Source organism: Varanus komodoensis, unplaced genomic scaffold (genome assembly GCF_004798865.1).
Source record: "Varanus komodoensis strain SLA01 unplaced genomic scaffold, ASM479886v1 scaffold72, whole genome shotgun sequence".
NCBI lineage: Eukaryota > Metazoa > Chordata > Lepidosauria > Squamata > Varanidae > Varanus > Varanus komodoensis.
In genome coordinates, this window is record NW_025336374.1 from 640043 (window position 1) to 660912 (window position 20870).

Consider the following 20870-nt stretch of genomic DNA (forward strand, 5'->3'; position numbering starts at 1 on the left):
GACAAACTCAGAGGCCATGTGATTAGATGATTTCTATTGACCCACTTACAGCCCCTAAAAATAAAAGGGGTTCAATACCCCTAAAAATAGAATAGATTCAAACCTCCTGCCCCTCCAGAAGAAAAGTGACTTCCTGAGAGATAATAGATGATTAAGTAAGATAGTGATGTATAATGAATTTATAAAGTAGTATTGTGGTGGCGTCTCATAGTTTGAATGTGCCTAACTTCAAGTGATCCAGAGTTTGAATAACAGACTCGAGACAATGTTGGAGTTCAGATAACATTAGAGTCGAGATAATGTTCGAACGTTAGAGTCCTCACTGCCTTCACAAACAGTGTGGAGCGGCACTCTTAGCACTCCCCCTGCATGCCTGCATACCTACTCCTTCACTCTTGCTCACTGTTTGCTCCAATCACCCACCGCACAGAGAAAGTGCACTGAGGAGCAGCTCCTCTGCTTCCCACTCTAGTGGACATGGAGGCAGCCATGGCAGCGCAACTAAAGACACCCATGATAGAGGACTTCCAGAATTGCTTCAGAAAGTGGCCAGAACAATGGGGTAAGAGTGTTTGGAGTGAGGGGGAGTATTTTGAAGGGGATTAATGGCAATGTGTCTTTTACTGCAATCATTTTTTAATTTAAACATTCTCTGTATTTTTTGATCACACCGCATATATAACTTCAAACTTAATTCATTTCAGGAGGCTGTATTTGCTGTTTATCAAAATGGGTATTGTTTAGGATCTGGGAATGGATTAATTCACTTTCCATTATTTCTAATGGGGAAAATTGATTTGGACTTTGAAAGATTCAGAGTTCAAACGGCCTCCTGAAATGAATTACGTTCAAAGTACAAGGCTGTAGTTGGTAAATGCTAAATTAAAGGTGAATAATCTTTATTATTTTGGGTTGGAATGTTAAGGATTAAATGATACAGTTAACAAGAGAAACATAAGAGAACAAATAAAGGAATGTAAAGTGAATATGTTTATAGGAAGCACATCTTAAAACTGAGCATGTTCATTATTTTAGTACTATAAACCTAGGAAGAGTCTGAGATAAGCATTAACTAAATCAAAGGGAGCAGTAGTACTAATTGGAAATATAGTACCAATAGACATAGAGGAGTCATTATCTGATAAAGAAGCAAGGCTTGTTATGATAAAATGATAGAGGGACAAAGATAACAATTATAAATATGTAAACACCAAAGAAGTAACAGAATGATTTTTTCCCCCAAACATTAACAGAGTTTGAGTTTGCTGAGGGGAAAATTAGCTTTGAAGAAAATTTTAATTATGTGGAAAATTTTCCTCTGGACAGGAAAAAATATGATTAAAAACCACCAGGAAAGAGCTGTATCTGAGGTATACACGTGTTTAAATTATTAGGATATATAGATATTTAGCTACCCCAAAGAAGATGGTTTTATCTTTGTTTCAATACCTCAGCGTCAAGGATCACTTATACTGCTCTGAAAGACTAACAGTTAAAGATTATGGCATGTGAAATATGTGTCACTGGGATTTCAGATCATCTACAGTTTGGATACAAATGAGGTGGAGTAAACAGCAGAAGTGAATTTCCCCAGGTAAACCTGAATGGAGAGGTAAAAATAAATCTGAATGCTGTGGGCACCATCAAGGTGTATTTGAGAGGAGAGATCACAAGTATAGAAGCCTTTATAAAGAAGAAGAGAAATGGATCTAGAGCTTCATTGATCAATATGATAAAAGATGTAGAGAATTGCCATATGGAGGCTTTGAATGTGAATATGCTGAAGTAATTAGAAAAACCGAAAAATATAAGGGAAGGTTAAATATAATAGATAAAGGGAAGCAGAAAGGGCTTTACAATTTACTAGACCAAAATATTTTGAAAAATCAAGTATGGCAGATAAGCTATTGGCTAATTACTTGAGAAGAGAGAAGCAAAGACAGCAAATAGCTATAATATTTACTGAAGAAATTTTTTTTGCACAAATTGCCAAGAAGAATCAATACTTTGAAAAAATATATACCAAAAAAAAAACAACCAAAAACTTCAGGTTATGCTTCCAAAAGGAGTGACTGCAGATAATGGGATATTATTGGCAAAGATAAAATATACAGAAATTAAAAATTCAACAAAGAATGAAAGAACAAATAAAATCCCAGAGTAGATGGCACACCAGTGGAACTGTATAAAAAATTTAAATATTCACTGGATAGTAATTTGGAAATGTTATTCGATTAATGTTTAGAAAGAGCTGTGATACCAGATTAATGGAACAGAGCAAGAAATGTATTAATTAATGAAAATGTAAAAGATACAATCTTCATCATATAGACCCATTATTAAATCAGTATTATAAATATTTTAGAGCCATATTTAATTCTTTAATAAATATTTTTATAGCAAAATTAATCCACCTGACCAGCTGGCTTTTGTCTCTAAACAGTTATTCACAAATAACTGTTCACAGTCAAAAAGAAACTGGACAGGCATCCAAGTGGGATGGTGTAACATGGTGTCCTGCAACAGCAGGGGGTTGGACCCTATGACCTTCATGGCCCCTTCCAACTCTATGATTCTATGATAATATAAAAATGACCTTTTCTTTGCTGGAATGTTGTAAGAGAAGAGGAATATCAACATCCTTTATTTTTCTTGATGCAGAAAAAGCTAATGATGGAAAGGACAGAGGGTATTTAGTTCAAACTATACTTGGTTTGGTTCGGATAACAAATTTGTTAATTTTACCCAGGTTGCCTATGAGAAACCAAGGGCTACAGAAAATAAATTAATTTTGGAGAAAACTTCTAAAGGGCTCCTAGCTTTTATTTATGAAATACATCTGGGTAGTACAAAGGGGAAGCTTTTCTGAAGAACAACTGTGGCAGACCAATGTACCCAGGAACTTTACTTTGTATAGCCTCAGTTTGGTCAAGAAATTATCAAAATCTGTGCAAAGCTTTCACAATGGGATACACTGTGTTTGATGGACAGAGAAAAAGGAAGTAGCTTCATTTCAAATTAAGCCAGACTAAATTGTGTGCCTAAGTACTAAACAGCACTTGATCGTACTCAGGTGTAACCTGCATCATGGACAAGAAGCTACTGTTAGAATAGAATATGGAGAAAGAGAAAGGTCTCTTATAGACAAAGGCATCAGACAAGGATGCATTTTGGATCCCTATCTGTTCAATCTGTATGCAGAACATATAAGAAAATATGGATTAGGATCAAAGGAAGGAGTGAAAATGGCAGAAAACACATCAATAAATTAAGAAATGCAGATGCTACCATTTATTTATTTATTTGGGTATTTTTACCCCATCCAATACCCAGTGGGTCTCTGGATGGCTTACAATTCAAATCCAGTAAATACATATTACTGGTAGAAGGCAGCAATGAATTGAAAGGCTTTCTGCTGAAAGGGAAAGAAGAAAGTACAGGACTGCAGCTGAGTATTAAGAAAACAAAAGTCAAGACTACAGAAGAATTACACAAGTTCACTGTCAACAATGAAGAAAAAATGAAATTGTGGAAGAAATTGTAGCTCAAGCATCAATTCAAAGGGAGGCTGCAGCCAAGAAATTAGAATACTACAACTTGGAAGGGTAGCAATGAAGGAACTAGAAATGTGTAAGGAAGTTTCATTGGAAACCAAAACCATTGTATTCCTTATCACTATGAATAGATGTGAAAGCTGACAGGAAGAGAACTGATGCATTCAAAACATGATACTGGAGCACAGTACATTGTGAATACCCTGAACTGACAGAAAGATGAGCAAGTGAATCCTAGATTGAATCAAGCCAGAAATTTCCGTAGAAGCAAAAATGACAAAACTGAAGCTATTGTACATCATGAGAAGGCAAGACACCCTGGAGAAGGCGATAATGGTAAGGAGAGTTGAAGACAGAAGAAGAGAAGGAAAACCAAGTGTGAGATAGATCTCTTCTATAGAGGAAGTCACAGCTTTGAGTTTACAAGAGCTGAGCACGGCTTTTAAGGGCAGGACATTCACAGAGTCACCATAAGTTGGAGATTACTTGACAGCACGTGGCAGCAACAACCCTGTGTCCATTGAGAAGAGGGATGGTTCTAGGTCCACCTGAAAAGAAGAAAAATTGTTTCCCACCTATTTCACTCCATTTCAATTCCTAAGAATATAGATGAAGAAGGGAGGATCTGGGAAATGCTGAGAAAATAAGAAGGAATGGCATTTGATCACCATGGGAGGAGAATGATGGGTTAAAGATGGCCAAAGAAGTTGAGATGTAATAAGGTTCAGCAGGAGAGTTTAGGAAGTTTGTTTTGGACATGCTGAATCTGACATATCTGTGAAAGAGTTATTTAAGATTACCGATCTAAAATGTAAGCAACCTTTCCATCTCATGTAATATTTAAAGTCTTCTTTCCCCCTTTCTGACTCTCAGTTGTTTCTTCTACATAGCAAAAGCAGATTGGCCACCAACTCTTCCTATTGCTACCCAGTTGTTCCAGGCATGGGAAGTTGCCTGGCAATCCCTTCTTCTCTTCGCCTTCAAACAAAAATTCTCTTCAAGATTGTGGTTGCATATGACTTGGTCAGTGAAACCACTCTGGAAGTGCACTCCCTGAGGCTGGTGCAAAGGGTTGAGCTAAGGTGCTAGTGGAGATCAAAAGAGCTGGGACTTGGCTGCATTGTACAAAAAAATTGCAGAACTTTGCATATGATCATTTACATATGCATATATGAGCATAATAAAATTATTTAAATTTTATAGAAGACTCTCTTGCTTGCTTTTCTGAGAGAATTGTGCCATGTCCCAACTGTGCTTGCTCAAAACTTACACTCCACAAGCCCATACTGTTCCTTGGTGTTTCGGCCCAAATCTTGATGGGGTGCATGGGATCAGCAAATATTGGTACAGTACCTTAAATAGTTACCAGTTAATTGCAAACTGAACATGGCAAAGGAGTGTAAAGGGATGTACGTACAGTAGAATATAATAGGCTCTTAGCTGCAAACTTACATGTTCACTAGGGAGTAGGCCTATTAAACATGGTGGAACATGTCTCCAATTCACTCTCCCCCCAACACCCACAAGCACAACAGCACAGGACAGAGGCCTAGGATATTGCTTTGTTCCAACTGGTCCATGGACCAGGTAAGGAAACAAAGAAAGTCCTGCCAATTTAGTTTTAATATTTTATGTGGGTAGTTTCTAGCATTCTAGAACAATATTTTACAGTTCTTGGCTTCTGTCTTCTTGGAAGCCCAACCTGTACAGCAAATGTTTAATAAGCTTCTACAACCTAATAATTGTGCAACTTCACAATCATAGAACACTTAAAGTACCAAAATGTATAGTTGGTTATACGTATCCAGACAAAACAAAATTCCTAATAAAGATGTTGCCCAACTGTGGATTTTGGGTTTTATGGATTGACATGGCTATCTCTGTGTATGTGTGTTTAAATTATCAGAATTATCAATCCCCAGGTTTCTCTCTAAATCCAAATACTGGAACTAGCTTCAGAGTGGATGCAGCTCTGAGTGTATTATCATAGGGAGAAACCAATCCTACATATACTCACCTAGGAGTAAATCCCGCTGAACTTATTTCTGAGCAAACATGTTCAGGATTACAGTGAATTTGATATAATCCTCAATAGGTTCCCCTTCCACAAATCTCTCTGAATCCCCAATTGTTCCTCTACCTGTGTCCCACACCTAAAACAGATTCTCACACACTATTTATTTATTTATTAAAACATTTCTATGCCGCCCCTTGCCGAAGCCTTGCCAAACACTAGGTGTTTTGGTCTCTGAGACAGGGACCTCTCCCTTTCCCTGGCAGTGAAAATATAATAAGTAAATTCTTAAGAATGTGCTATTTTTGTGATATCCCAAATTAACTATCTGAGGCAGTTGCCCTGGGCTCTAAAATGTATGTATCCCTTTAAAGAAATCCCAGGACTCCCTGTTTGTAGAAAGAGATGCATGGACAGAGGAAAAGAACATGTTTGATTTCAGAAGGAAACCTTAGGCAGCACAAGGGTGGTACTTAGGAGGAGGATTAGATGCAGGACAGACCATTATTTCAGCAAGTGCTATTTTCCTTCAAGAAAAGCAAAATCTTTCAAAATAACTTTCTGTACAGTAACTGTGGACTCAGTTCATGAAAGCTTCTTATGCCAAGTAAATTTCTCAGTTTTTAAGGTGCCACAAGGCACTGGGGCTTTTGAACAAAAGAGAACAAAACACTCCTATACTCTACTCACCTTTCTCTATCCTAATGCAAAACATCGAACAACCATGCCTGTGCCAGAAACTGACCACAGGGATTACTTTAAAAGCAGATGCACTCTAGAAAGGTCATTGTAGACCCAAGAAGCTTCAAACACATACACAAACAAGCAGTGCTCAGGACTCAAGTTGAGTTACTCACTCCCAAGTCCTGCTCAAGTTGTGTCAGCAACTCGAGAGCCAAAGTGAGTGACTTGACTCAACTTGAGATATTTATTGTTTTTATGACTGAGTTGCTTTTTGGCACAAGGGAGGCACAAGGGGTGGGAACAGGGGAGGGGGGTTGCGATACAGGAAGGACCTGGGTTACTACGTGCTTATGAATGCATAGATTGCCACAAACCCTATAAGAATATCTAACAAAAAGCAGTGAAATTCTCTAGGGAACTGCCCAAATCATTTGGCAACACATCAGTGGCTGAGTTTCCTAGAGATATTCACAGCTTTTTGTAGAGACAGAAATTCCCTAGAGCTATTCATGGTTTTCATTCCACAGCATCAGCTCAAGCATACCCAAGCTAGTGTGTTTCAGGGCACATGTAGGGCCTCAGGGGTGTCAACAGTTTCTGGGAAGGGCAGAAGCAGAGGTGGCCAGATGATTTCTCCCTACTCTTCTCTCTGTGGGTTTACAACTCTCCCAACCCCTCATACCCCACTACCACCTCCCTTTTTTCTGTTAAAGTGGCTCTTGAGACTTTACTAGAAAATTTCTTGCAATGACTTGAGATTTGACTTGGACTTGAAAGACTTGAGACTTGACTCGAGACTTGGAGTAAAGGACTTGAGCACATCACTGCAAACATGCTGGAGCAAGTTTGGTACCTAGACACAAATTCAGAAATTGCTGCTAATTGAAACCCTTTTTGCAAGCAACTCAGTTTCTGTTTGCCCCCAGGGTAAGGTGCCTGGGCCAGCTTGGAGGAAGCAACAAATAAGGAAAGCTTATGGCACTTTCAGCCAATGCACCTGCACATCCTCTTTCCCAGGCCTTCTCTACAATAGCCCAGGGCACAAGTGCAATTGCCCACCTACAACTGGCTGAGCAAGTTTCTGCTGAGACAGCCACAGACTGAGAAAACCAAGCAATTCTAGTGCCTGGCTTTGATGAGCAGCCGGTGGAAGCAAAGGTGACAGTCTCTTTCGCAGTTCAAAAGCCTGGTACCTTCATACTGTAGTCCCTTTTAGTCCACTAAGGGAGTGAGTCCTAAGGTATTCTAGTAACTGCAGGAGAGGTTCAGAGAGAAGAAGCAGGCTTGTATTAAGGCAGATTATGATAATTGGGGAAGCTCTAAAGATCCAAGGCACAGCTCAGAAGCTTTGGGACCCATGCCCAGTGGGCCACTTGAATTCAATCCCACCTTGATTTCAGTGCAAGGAAAATGAGTTATTTTGAGTTTGCAGCAGAAGCAAGCTGTGCACAAGGTGAATTAGCTGGTGCCTGTAGTAGCACAGACCCTCCTTCCCCATTTCTCTGCAGCGCTTTTGAAACTTTAAAAAGATACTTTTTAGAAAGGCAATCAAAAGTCCATGCAGTGCTTTAAAAATGAATGAATGAATGAATGAATGCAGACTTCTCAACTAAAGCCTGGTATATAGGAGAAAAATGGTACACTGTAGGGTCAATAGGTCATGAAGTGCAGGAGGTAAAGTCTTATTCCTACATTAACATCAGCAATATACTACTTCTTATGTGTAAATGACTACTGCCGCTGCTCTATTCCCAGGGTGAGACAACAGTACTACTGGCCAGGTATAGGAAGTATTATAGTGGGAGCATATCTCGGGGAAAACAATGTTTTACATGCCACTATGAAGACCTCCAAAACCTGATCACTTCCACTAGGCAAATAATTACAAGGTTCAGCAATGAGGACATAACAATGCAGTTCTGTGGATGCTAGGCAACATCGAAGGGGTCATTTTTTATTTTTTTATTTTCCAGCTACAAGATTGGAAAATTGCTCTAACCTCTGTGCCAGGATCCTCCTCAGCCAATAAAGCAAGCAGAAGAAATCCCCCTCTTGGAGTTGATGAAGAAAGAATTCTGCTTGCTGATTCTCCAAAGTCATAACAGTAACCTCAGAACGGGCTTTATGGGGCATTTGGGAGAGTGGTAGAGGAGACCAGTGCCACCAAGATATGAGGTATCCTGCTAGAGCTTCAGTCTCCCCTCAGTTGCACTACAAGGCATCACACTTAGATGGTCAAAATTGGCCATCTAAGTGCTCTGCAGAGTAACAGGAGCATGGAGATGACCTTCACCACAACACTCCTCCTGCCCTCCATAGCCTGCTTGCAATCCTCTAAGTTCAGCCATTACGGACATCCCCATAGGACTATAGCATACATACTACATAGAGACATACTAAATGATGTTTAGGATGGGTTTCGCTCCTCCAATCTAGCCCTGCATATGCACAAGAAATAATCCCTTGTGTAATTTCCTTTTATGAGGCCCAGAAAGGGCCTATGTGGCTCCTACCAGGGTCATCTTCTTCAGCAAATGCCACAATGTGAATTCCATCCAGGTCATCCTCCTGCAGACAAGAAAATGTTAGTGGTGAGTCCAATTATATGAAAGAGAGGGCTGTGGATACTGGAAGATAGGTAAGGTGATGGGAATGGTAGGCCAAAACATGTGGGGTGTCACAAGTTGCTCACCCCTGCTAAAAATCAATGTGAAGCCAGAAATGAAGATAATCAGCTTGTAAAGAATGTGAAAATAAATGGCAGGGCACTGTGAAGGGGTCCAAATGCCTTACTCCAACCCAGTGTTTCCACATCTTGTACTGATGGGTTCCATCAACAACACTTTGTCCTGCTTGGATTCAACCTTGAGCATGTTTCTTTGATTTGTACTCCATCTTTCAACCAAGGAAAATGACTTACAATCAAAAATAAAAGTTGGTTGAAGGAAAACTAAAACAAATGAATTAAAATACAATTAAATTCCACATTATTAACATACTAAAAACAGCATGCAGCCCAACAGAACAGCTTGTACACCAAAGCCCCACCAGAGAGGAAGCAAACTAGCCTCCCTCAGCAGAGAGGTCCAACCTGGAGCAGTCACTCAGGCGGCTTTCTTCCATGTTGTCATCAAAGATGCCTCTGAAGGCAGTAGTCTCAAAAGAAGCACCTGTCCTGAAGATCCTCAGACCTAGGCAGGCTCATATAGAAGAAGACAGTCTGTCAAGTAGCCTGGTCCCCAGCCATATGGGCTTTATGACCAGCATATTGCATTCTGCCTGGAAACTGATTAGCAGCCAGTGAAACTGTTAAAACAAGAGAGTCATATACTGCAGTCAAAAGTCTGGTTGTAGCATTCTGGACCAGCTGGGGCTTCTGAGTTGAAGACAGCTCCACGTAGGGCACATTAGAATAGTCCTAACAAGAATTAGCCAGGGCATGCATGACTGTGGCCAAATCAAACAACTCTAGGAGTGGATGTGGCTGGCAACCACACACCTGGCCACTGATGAAACCAGGTTCAAGGATGAGTCCAAGGGCGTACCCAACTTGTGAACCTGAGTCTTCAGGGGAAGTGTGACCCCCAGCCAGCACAGGTTGAATTCCCATTCCTCGATCTGCTCAGTTTTGTCTGGGTTAAGCTTCAACTTCTCTGGCCTCATCCAGTTCATTGCTAACATCTGGCATTGATTTAGGACTAGACTAGCTTCTTTCAGTTTGGATGAAAATGATACTGGCACTGAATCCAAAACTCCTGACACTCTTTTACCCAGGAGTTTCATGCATAAATTAAATGGCATGGGAGATAAAATAGAAAACCCAGGCAAAGAGCTGCTGCACTGAACAATAATTCCCAGCACTATGTTTCTGAGATTGCCACTTCAAGGAGGACCAGAGCCACTGGGCAACAGTGCTTCTCAGTTCCATCTCAGACAGACACCATTCAGTGGTGCTGAAAGCCACTAAGAGGGCCAGCAGAGCCACCAGTGACATACTCTTCCTGGTGTAGACCATCTACCAAGGCAACTAAAGCAGACTCTGTCCCATAATTAGACCAGAAGCCAGACTGGAATGCATCTAAATAATCCACCTGTCAGAAATCCATGGAGATGAGAAGTTACTGCATGCTCCAGCAACTTGTCAAAGAGTGGCATATCAAATTCTTGCTGGACATTATTCAATAAAGTAGGTTTCAGAAAGGGTTTTTTCCTTCTTTTTAAATGAAGGTCTTACTATCTCTTTTAGGAGGTGGTAAGGTCTTTGCCACAAGTGGCTAAGAGTTCATAGATTATTCAGGGATAACAGTCTAGCAATGCATTTCAAGCTATTTTATTTCTATACTGTCAAGGCTCTCTAGACAGTTTACAATAAAAAGGCAAAGAAAGGAGTCCCTCTTAGCCAGCAGCTAATGGGGGGTGGTGCTCATCTCCATTTCTAAGGCTGTGAACCAGTGCTGTCTGAAGACAATCCTGCAGTCATGTGGCCAGCATGATGTCATGGAGTGCTGTTATCTTCCCACCAAAGTGGTACCTCTCTATCTACGCACATTAGATACTTCTGAACTGCTAGGTTGGCTAGGAGCTAGGGGCGAATGACAGAAGATCACTCCATCTGGTGGAAGCTGGGCTCAAACCACTGGAGTGCCATCCATTTCTGGCTGACAGTTCCAGTGTCATTAAGCTGCTGTGCCATCGTTTCCCCTTACAATAGCACATTAAATATACAATATAAAATGCACCGTCTTAAAACATTAAAAGCTTACAATAAAATTTAATAGTAAATTTAAAACAGATTTTAAAAATTACAATAATTTGAAAACATCTTAAAACCTATTTAGCAATTAGCAAGCCCCAGTAGTTTGATTGAATGCCCTGCAGTAGAGGAGTTATTACCTGGCACTGAAAAGATAGTAAAATTGACACAAGGGGGACCTCAATGGGGAGCTTGTTCCATAGCTAGGAGACCACCATCACATGGCCCTTCCTGTTGCCACCAACTAAGCCTCTCTTGGAGGTGGCAGTTAGAGAAAGGACCCAGAACTTGATCGTAGCATCCTGGTAGATGAAGGTCAGAAGAAGCATTCCATATTGTGGTCTCAAGCTATGTAGGGCCAGCACCTTAAATTGGTCTCAGAAGCATACAGAAAGCCATTGAAGGCAGGCCAGAATTGGTGTTATATGATCAAACCACCTGGCCCCTGTTACTACTCTGGCTGCTGGATTTTGCACAAGCTGCAGCTTCTGAACAGTCTTCAAGGGAAGCCCCACATAGAGTGCATTGCAGTTTTTTAGTTTAGAGATTACCAGACCATAGATCACTGATAGCAGGCATCTCCATCCATTAGCTGAGCCACCTGTTGAAGCAGGTAGAAGTCACTTTGAGCCACTGTAACAATGAGGGCTTCCACTGACAAAGTTGGCTCAAGGAGCACCACGAGCTGGGAACCTGTAAGGGGAGTGCAATCCCATCTAAAACAGGTTGAATTCCCTCGACCTGGTCGGAAGAACCACCCACTAATAGCATCTCAGTCTTGTCTGGATTGAGCTTCAGTTTGTTAGCCCTCATCTAGTCCACTGTCATGGCAAGGCACTGGTTTGACACATTGTTGTGCATTACAACTAGCAAAACGGATACAATAATCAAAATCAACAATCAAACAATTGGTAACAAGGATGAGATAAGCAATGCAAGTTTCTTTATTTCAGAAACCTCTGAGACACAAATTGCAAGCAGGTAGTTCTCAAATGTCCAGATCCAAGAAGTAAAAGCAATTGGAGGCTCAGTTGGGCTTTCAAAAAAAAAAAAAAAAAAACCAAACCAAAAACCAGGTGGATTCAAAGATTTAAAAAGCCATCCTTGTTACCAATTTGTTGTGTATTACTCAAGAAGCTTCCACTCCAGAAACAGGATCAAACTTTATTCCAAACCCAAAACAATCAAAAACTGTTAAACAGAACATTCTGTTTCTGCACACACTTCATACTTCCTGGTTTTCTATATCCACCCCTTCTCGCAGAGACAGGTCTCTTAAAGAGACATACCTACACAACTCACAGATCCACAGGCTCAGCTGCTGAAGATGAAAAAGAGAGATAGAGCTGTTTGATATCAGCATATTGATGACAACACACTCCAAAATGCTGGAGTGTAATTTGTAATTTTATTAATTACAATTACATAGGAGAAAAAACAGAACAAAAGAAAGACTAAAATAAGCAGAACAAACTAAAATGAACAAAATAAAGTTGCCAAGGGAATTACAAAAAATACACCCCATATACTGCAGCCCCCAGAACCAACTCTCTTCATATTTTCCCACGCTCTATGAGAATTTGCAAAAAAGAAAAAAGAATCACTATTCTATACATGAACAGATTTTCCAACCAGTTCTATTTGTAAAGTCTTCCCAGTAAGTGATCATTCTGCTGTGTAATCAACATTTCAAAATCTGTCAGATCCTTTAATGTGCCTTATTCTAGTCATGTTTCTCCTTTAAGTCTTGAAATCATTTGATACTAAACAAGCCATTGTATATTTTTCCCTTCATCTTTCAGTTCTTGCCAAGATTTAATGTGTCCCGATTGGGAAATAACATATTGATAAGTTATAAGATTGTTATTTCTCCCTGAGTGTTTTCCATATGCTTCAACTGAAGACATCACCGAGATTGGAGAACTATTTTTTTTCCTTATGGAATTCCAAATTTTTATTAGACTATCTCTTAACACATGGCTGTTATTTAAGATCAAAGCCTTCTGAACTGATGTTTTAACCCATAAAATATTATGTATTCCATCTTCAAGATCAGCCAGTTCCAACTTCACTTGCCTATCATTGGTGTTTAGCATCCAAATTTTTTAAGTCCTTTTGAATCTTCATGGAAGTTGTTTGAAAATTGTCATGGAAAAGTGCGCCATTATGTCCTGTGATGTTTATCCCTAAATATTTAACTGGGTTTGAAGTTATTTCACATCCTGAGATTTTTTAATGTGTTCCTCTTCTTGTTTTATTGTGAATTTTAATATAATTTTTGTTTTTTCCTTATTGATCTTATATCCTGAATGAAATCCAAATTTTTCAACTTGTGCCATTATAAGCTCTATAGATTGATGTGGATCTAAAGTAGTCACGACTATATGATCTGCATAACATTTTATTTTATATTATTCTCCACCAGTTTTAAAGTCGTTAATTTTAGGATCCTGTCTTATCTTTTTTGCTAAGGTTTCCAATACAAGATTAAATAAAAGAGGTGATAAAGGACATCCTTGACGTGTTTCCTTTTCCATTTGAAAGCTGTCAGTTAGTACACCATTGATTAGAATCTTCGCATGCTGTCTGGTATAAATTTCCTACATTCAATTCAAAAAGCTTGAGCTACAATCTGAATGTTGGAGGGTTTTCATTAGAAAGGGCCAAGCAAAGTTACCAAAAGCTTTCTCCACATTTAGAAAAATAAATGCAGATTTTTTTCCATTTCTTCTTAACCCATTCAATTGCATCAATCACAAAGCATATATTGACTTTCATATATCTTTTTAGGAACAAATCCAATTTGGTCAGTATGGATCTGTTTTTCTATACATTTTCTTAATCTTTCTGCCATTATTGTAGTAAAAAAAAGTTTGCAATCAACATTTAGTAATGAAATAGGTTGATAAGAGTGTGGCAACATAGGATCATTGGCTTCTTTGTGTATCAGTGCTCTATGAGCTTCTTGCCATGTTGGTGTCAGTAATACTGTTTTGATTTCATTCATTACCTGTTGTAATAGCAGAATTAGTTTTTCCTCTAATCATTTATAGTATATAACAGTGAATCCATCAGGACCAGGTGCTTTATCTTTTTTCAATTTGCGAATGGCTTGTGATAGCTCTTGAATACACTGGTACCTTGGCCCACGAACTTAATTCGTTCCAGGACTCTGGTCGTGACCCGAATTGGTCATGAGCCAAGTCAAATTTCCCCATAAGGTTCAATGTAAATCAGAGTAATCCATTCTGTAACTATTTTTTCAATCAGAAAAATTTGAAACAAAGTGATAAAGAACAACAAAGATCGTGGCCATCTCCTCCCCCACCCCGAGCACAAGTGCAGCCATCTCCCCTCCCCCCAGCACGACCGTGGGCATGCTTGGGGGCGGGGGGAGATGGGCACGATTGTGCTGGTGAGGGAAGATGGCCAAGAACGCGGTTGCGCTCTTGCAGGAAAGACCCTTCTGGGGGTTCCTGTCCCTTCAAGACCAGGTCTGAATTGTTTGCACCTGGCCCTTGGTGATTGAGACAGATTAGGGATTCTGTTGGTGTACCTTGCATGCACCACTCTGCCCATCAGACTCCCTGCCTGAGCTGACGGAGATCGTCTCGGACCTGGTGTTGAGGACCCCCAGGATGTTGGTCCTGGGGGACTTTGATTTCCGTGCCAAGACTGTTCTGACCAGGGCGGCTCGGGACTTCATGGCCTCCATGACAGCCATGGGGCTGTTTCAACATGTCACTGACCCAATGCATGAGAGAGGCCATACTCTAGACCTAGTTTTCTCAACAGGACAGGAAGATGGTGATCTGGAAATGAGGAATTTGACCCTTTGTCATGGTCAGATCACTTCCTTGTGAGGTTTGAACTTGGGACCAGTTTCTCCCTTTGTAAGGGTGTGGACCTTATTAAAATGGTCCACCCCCCAGAGCCTTATGGATCTGGATGGTTTCCTGAGGACTCTGCGGAATTTTCTGGTTGATAAAGGTGGTGCTCCTGTTGATACCCTGGTTAATTTGTGGAATAGGGAAATGACCAGGGCAATCGACATGATCACTCCTAAGCATCCTTTCCCATCATGCAGAGCCTGCTCGACACCATGGTATATGACTGAGCTGCAGGTGATGAAGTAGGCTGGGAGACAACTTGGAGGAAATCCCAGGACAAATCTGACAGATCACAACTTAGAGCTCATTATCGAGCCTATGCTGTGGCAGTGAGGGTAGCGAAGAAGGAATTCTTCTCCACTTCCATTATATCCTCACAGTGCCATTCAGCTGAGCTTTTTCAGGTGGTGCATGGCCTATTACATTCTGGCCCTAAAAAGGATCCTATTGCACCATCCGTAGCTCGCTGTGACGACTTCGCCCAGCACTTTAAAGATAAAATCACTCAGATTCGCCATGAGCTGGACTCTACAGTTGATATGGTCCTAGAACGGAGAGCATCTAGGGCACTGTCTGGTTCAGCTTTATTGCATGAGTTTCAATTGTTGTGGCTTGAGGATGTGGAGAAGGTGCTTTTACTGGTCCGAGGCACCACCTGTCTTCTTGACCCTTGTACCTTGTGGCTGCTCATCAAAGCCAAAAACAGGATAAGTACCTGGGTCCAGGAGGTCATCAACACCTCTCTGAGGGAGGGCCAGGTTCCTACCCCTTTGAAGGAGGCAGTGATCAGGCCTGTCCTGAAGAAGGCATCTTTGGACTCAGAGATTGCCGCCAACTATAGGCTGGTGGCCAATATCCTGTTTTTGGGCAAGGTGCTCAAGTGGGTGGTGGCAGGACAACTCCAGGCACTCTTGGAGGAAATTGATCATCTTGACCCATTTCAGTTTGGCTTCAGACCCGGCTATGGAACTGAAACTGCCTGGGTCACCCTGTATGATGACCCGTGCAGGGAGCAGGACAGGAGGAGTGCGTCCCTGTTGGTTCTCCTGGAACTCTCAGCAGCTTTGGTACCATCAACCATGGTATCCTTCTGGATAGGCTGGGCAGGTTGGGAGTTGGAGACACTGCTTTGCGATGGTTCCACTCCTATGTGTCTGGTCGATTCCAGAAGGAGGTGCTGGGGGACCTTAGCTCTGTGCCATGGCAGCTTTGCCATGGAGTTCCACAGGGTTCCATTTTATCCCCTATGCTTTTTAACATCTACACGAAACTGCTGGGATAGGTCATCTGGAGGCTTGGGCTGAGGAGTCATCAGTATGCTGATGACACCCAGCTCTACCTCTCTTTACATCTAGTCCAGGTGAGGCAGTGGCTGTCCTTAACCAGTGCCTGGCCAAGGTAATGGGCTGGATGAGGGCCAATAAATTGAGACTTAATCCAGACAAGACAGAGGCCCTGTTGGTAGGTGGTTTAGCCTTCCAGGCAAGTGAGTTTAGCCCTGTCCTGGATGGGGTTGCACTCCCCCTAAAGGATAGGGTTCACAGTTTGGGAGTGCTCCTCAAACCAGGACTGTCCCTGGAGTCCCAGGTGGCAGCAGTGGCGAGGAGTGCTTTTCTTCAGCTTCAACTCATCCATCAACTGCGTCCTTATCTGGATGAGCATTGCCTTACAACAGTGACCCATGCTCTGGTAGCTTCCTGGTTGGATTACTTGTAATGTGCTCTACATGGGGCTACCCTTGAAGACAGTCCTGCTACTTCAATTGGTTCAGAATAGAACTGCCAGGATGTTAACAGGGACCTGCTGGTTTTTACATGTAACACCAGTCCTCTACCAGTTACACTGGCGACCAGTTAAAGTTGGGACCCAATTTAAGGTGCTGGTTATGACCTATAAAACCCTAAATGGCTTGTGTCCAGGATACCTGAAGGAGCACCTTCTTCCCTATATTCCCCCCCACACCCCTTGAGGGCTGAGGTAGAGGTCCTGCTCCAGGAGCCCTCCTTGAAGGAGATTAGGAGGGAGAGTACCCAGAGGAGGGTCTTCTCTGTGGTGGCACCCAGACTATGGCATATGCTCCCCAGAGAGGTTTGCCTGGTGCCAACGTTATATTCTTTTCAGAATCAGGCAAACCCCTTTTTATTTTCGCACTATTTTAATGTTTAATTGATTTTAACTAGGGTTTTAGTAAATTAACTGTTGGATGTTGTGCGGTTTGTTTTATTCTAGTTATTTATTATAAGCCAATCCAAGACTTTTGTGGTGGATGGAATAGAATATATATATATATATATATATATAGAGAGAGAGAGAGAGAGAGAGCGCGCGCGCGCATCAAAAGCAGGATTAAATAAAGTCAATAACAGCCTTCTAGGATATCATACTTTATATTAATATTCTGTCTCTATTAAAACATTAGTTAAAATTAATTTGTTGAAAGAAACAATGTTCAAAGAAGGTTTCCATATAAAGGAACTCTGGCAACTACTTATTCGCACAAATCTTCACATAAGTCTGTGACTGTGTAAGTTCTTCCGTTACACAGAAACATTGTTCAAGCCTTGCTTTCAAAGAAGGGGGCCCCCGGCTTCCCTTCTCTCGAGGTCCAGTAAGTGACACTGAACTCCAACTCAGGACTTTATTCTCTCCATAAAGCATAGAGATCAGGGTTGAAACTATCTAAAGGATCGCACCTCCCCTCCCAGCTCAAGTCAGAGCCCTAGAGAGATACAGGTACCTTTTAAAACAAGTCATGAATCAGTCAAAGCAGCAACAGCAACAAAGAATCTCTGACTCACGTAGGCAGCCCCTCCTCAGAAAGTGGCAACGGAGAAAAAGAGAAATCATCTCCTCCAACACACTGAAATCTCAACCATGACCAGTTGGCAATGTCTGTGGTTAATTTCTTGAATAATATCGAAGAATTCTCAAAATAAGATCTTATTACAAGTCAAATAAGGTATTATAAAATATCTGTTTCAACGTCATTTCCAAGCATACTGACAGGAATGCCTCGAGAAAGAAACTCAGCCTCAAGTCCAAGCTCTCTGGAAGATGCAGTTATTCTTCAATTAAAAAGCCTCAAATTAAACCCAAAAATACACTCAGCTAGTATTCTCATGCCAAGATCAGTTTACACCATCTGTGCTTCTCAGTTCTTAGTTCTGAAACAGAAACTTTAAACAGCCTGCATGTAAAACGTCGTTTGTCATCCAACTGCCTGCTCCAGAGTCCCTTTAAAATTTGCAAACAAAAAATTCCTTAAAAATCCAAACTGCAACAAATTAAAGTTATTATTCCCTTGGCAAAAGCAGAAAAACAATATAAATAAAATAATAACGAGAAAAGGAAAAAACAGAAGAAAAACAAAAGAGAACGTACATGTGGCGGGAGGACCGGACTCTGGCCTCATTGGAGTTATTTTATTTTGTTGTCTTGTTATCAGAGCATTAGACAAATTCTTATGCTCACTTGCCAATTAGAGAGACAGAAATACCTCTGTGGATGTAGTTTAATGCCTTCTGAACAAGATAAGATAGGAAGCGGCATCAAGCCGCTGCCATTCGAATGGCCATTCCCCCGGAAGTTCATAAAATTTGAATTTTGATTAAAATTTTATTTGTTCCTTCTTGCATTTTAAATTTGCTTTATGCCATGTACTGCCTCCAAAAATTTATAAGATGGAGAAACATATAAACATGTTTTAAATAATGCAACATAGAGACTGGAAATTATGGCACAGGACAGCTGTTGAATCAGCCCTAGCCCAATATTTTCTTTGTGGCTTAAAAAAACCCCAAGTGAAAAGGCATACTCTTTCACAGCAGAGTATATAAGTGCTTTGACCATAAGCCATTTATGTATTTAATTTACATTCTGGTGGTTTTGTAAAGTATTTCTTAAATATGTGCACTGCTTTGGAAAGCATCATAAAAGGTTGATTTAGAAATCAGTGTGTGAAGCATTCTCTACTTTCTGGAGTGGAAGCCATGCTACTGACTTTAGTATCCTTTCTATTAAGAGCAGTAAATTTGTTGTATCTTTGAATATGTATTTACATTATAGATAATTATTATGGATAGTAGATAATACTATATTTTTGTCCTCCACTTTTGTGGGGCTTAGGAGTGCAGGACCCCTGCAAAAGTAGAAAAATATCTCTAGCTTATCCCCCAAACCTTAACTCTTAATTCTGCATCCCATCATCTCCCGCCCAGTAAACGATTACTTCATTCCCCATTTTCTATGCATAACATGGTCCACTCCTTGCCTTAGCACACTCAGAAAGTCAATTGCACCCTCTTTCTCACCCCCTTAGTTTGGTCCTCTGCTGGCCTCCCCCTATTATATCACCAATGGTTTTGGCCCTGGAAATTTCGATTTAATTTTTTCAACTGGAACAGTGGATATGGGGTTTTACTGTATAACTGTGTGATATTGTGCTGTCCTCTTTGTTGATACCAGCTAGTTCTGTAATTGCTGTTATGTGCCATCAAGTCACAGAAACACGAAAATGTGGAAACACAGAAGCATAGTGTGTCACAAGGGCCATCTAGTCAGACCCCTAGCTCCTCCTGGCTCTGCTCATGTAGTACCCAGTATGTGGTTGCCCAATCTTTCCTTGAATGCCCTTACTGATGGGGCCTCCACCACCTTCTTTGGAAGCCCATTTCATATCAAACTTTTTAAACAGGAGGTCAGTTGACTATCCCTCAGACTATTGTGGGGGACGGACTATAGTTTGAAAAAAATATGAATGAATTCCTATGCACACTGCACATTAAAAAATTAAAATTAAAATAAAATTAAAAAAATAAAATTAATTTTTAAAAAAATAAAATTAAAATAAATTTTTAAAAAATAAAATTAAAATAAATTTAAAACAATGAAATTAAAATAAATTTAAAAATTAATTGAAATTTAAAAAATAATCTAAACATGTTTGCTCCGCTCGCTAAGGCTACAGCAGAAGCCCAAGATGAAGCTGCGCCGCCCGCCCAAAGGGAGAGCACAACACGAGGGGGAGCCATGAGGATGCGCTCGCCTTGGTCAAGACCTTCCTGGCTGCTTGCTGCCACCCCACTTCCAAGACATAGGAGGTACTCACTCAGCTCTGGGAGGGGGAGCAGAAGGCCAGAGAGGTGAGTGCCGGGCAGCTTCCCTGGCCGGGAGAGGGCTGTGAGGAGGGAGGTAATGGCTGCTTTCCGAGGCAAGGAGAGGTGAGGGACGGGGCCACAGCTGCCTGAGCCGGGCACCTCCTGCCTCTCCCCACTGTGGGGGAAGAAGCATGGCAGCCGCTCAATGGTGGTGACGGCTTGCCCAGAGAAGGCCACGTCCCCGCTCCACCTCAGCCCATCCACCCCTGGCTCATATAGTTAAAAATAGATTTTAAAAGTTATATTTTTCTTACCTTCTATCTTTTTTTAGTGTCTTCATCTCTCTCTCTCTTCCCACTGCCCTTCTCTCTTCTATATTCCCACTCCATATTCCCTCTCTGTATTCAGAGTCAATGTATGCGTGCAATAGGGTGAAGAGCTGGCGCACATGCAGTTGAAGGGAGCTGTTACAATTTGGTGCGTGCGCTGACTCTCTGCGAGTCTCTGAAACAGACACCTGCGCCAGCTCAGAGCTTTTGGACTCGTTTGGAGATTGTTTTCTCTGAGCGAATCCAAAAGCTCTGAGGCGGGTCAGGTAAATGACCATGGCAGGCCGTATCCGGCCCACAGGCCATAGTTTGAGGACCCATGTCCTATGGATCCTAACTCTCAGGAAGTACTTCCTGACATCCAACCTGAAACCCAGTTCCTTTAGCTTTTCCCCATTGGATCACATCTTGTCCTCCACTGCAGGGCTGAACAAGTCACACCCCTCTACCATATGACTCCCCTTCACATACCTATAAGTCACTAAAGGATCCCCTCTCCTCTTCTCCAAGCTGAAAAGACCCAGTTCCTTCAATCTCTCCTCGTATGTCA

General features: G+C 41.3%; 1 protein-coding gene across 3 annotated transcripts in view; it reads right to left on the reverse strand.

Annotated features, from left to right (window-relative positions):
- CASQ2 (calsequestrin 2) overlaps positions 1–20870 on the reverse strand; it is an 84299-nt gene that overhangs the window by 11901 nt on the left and 51528 nt on the right. For all 3 annotated transcript variants that reach the window (XM_044452396.1, XM_044452395.1, XM_044452397.1), the window contains exon 8: positions 8766–8820. In XM_044452396.1, the coding sequence (XP_044308331.1) occupies positions 8766–8820 (55 nt within the window). The remainder of the gene's footprint in view (positions 1–8765; positions 8821–20870) is intronic.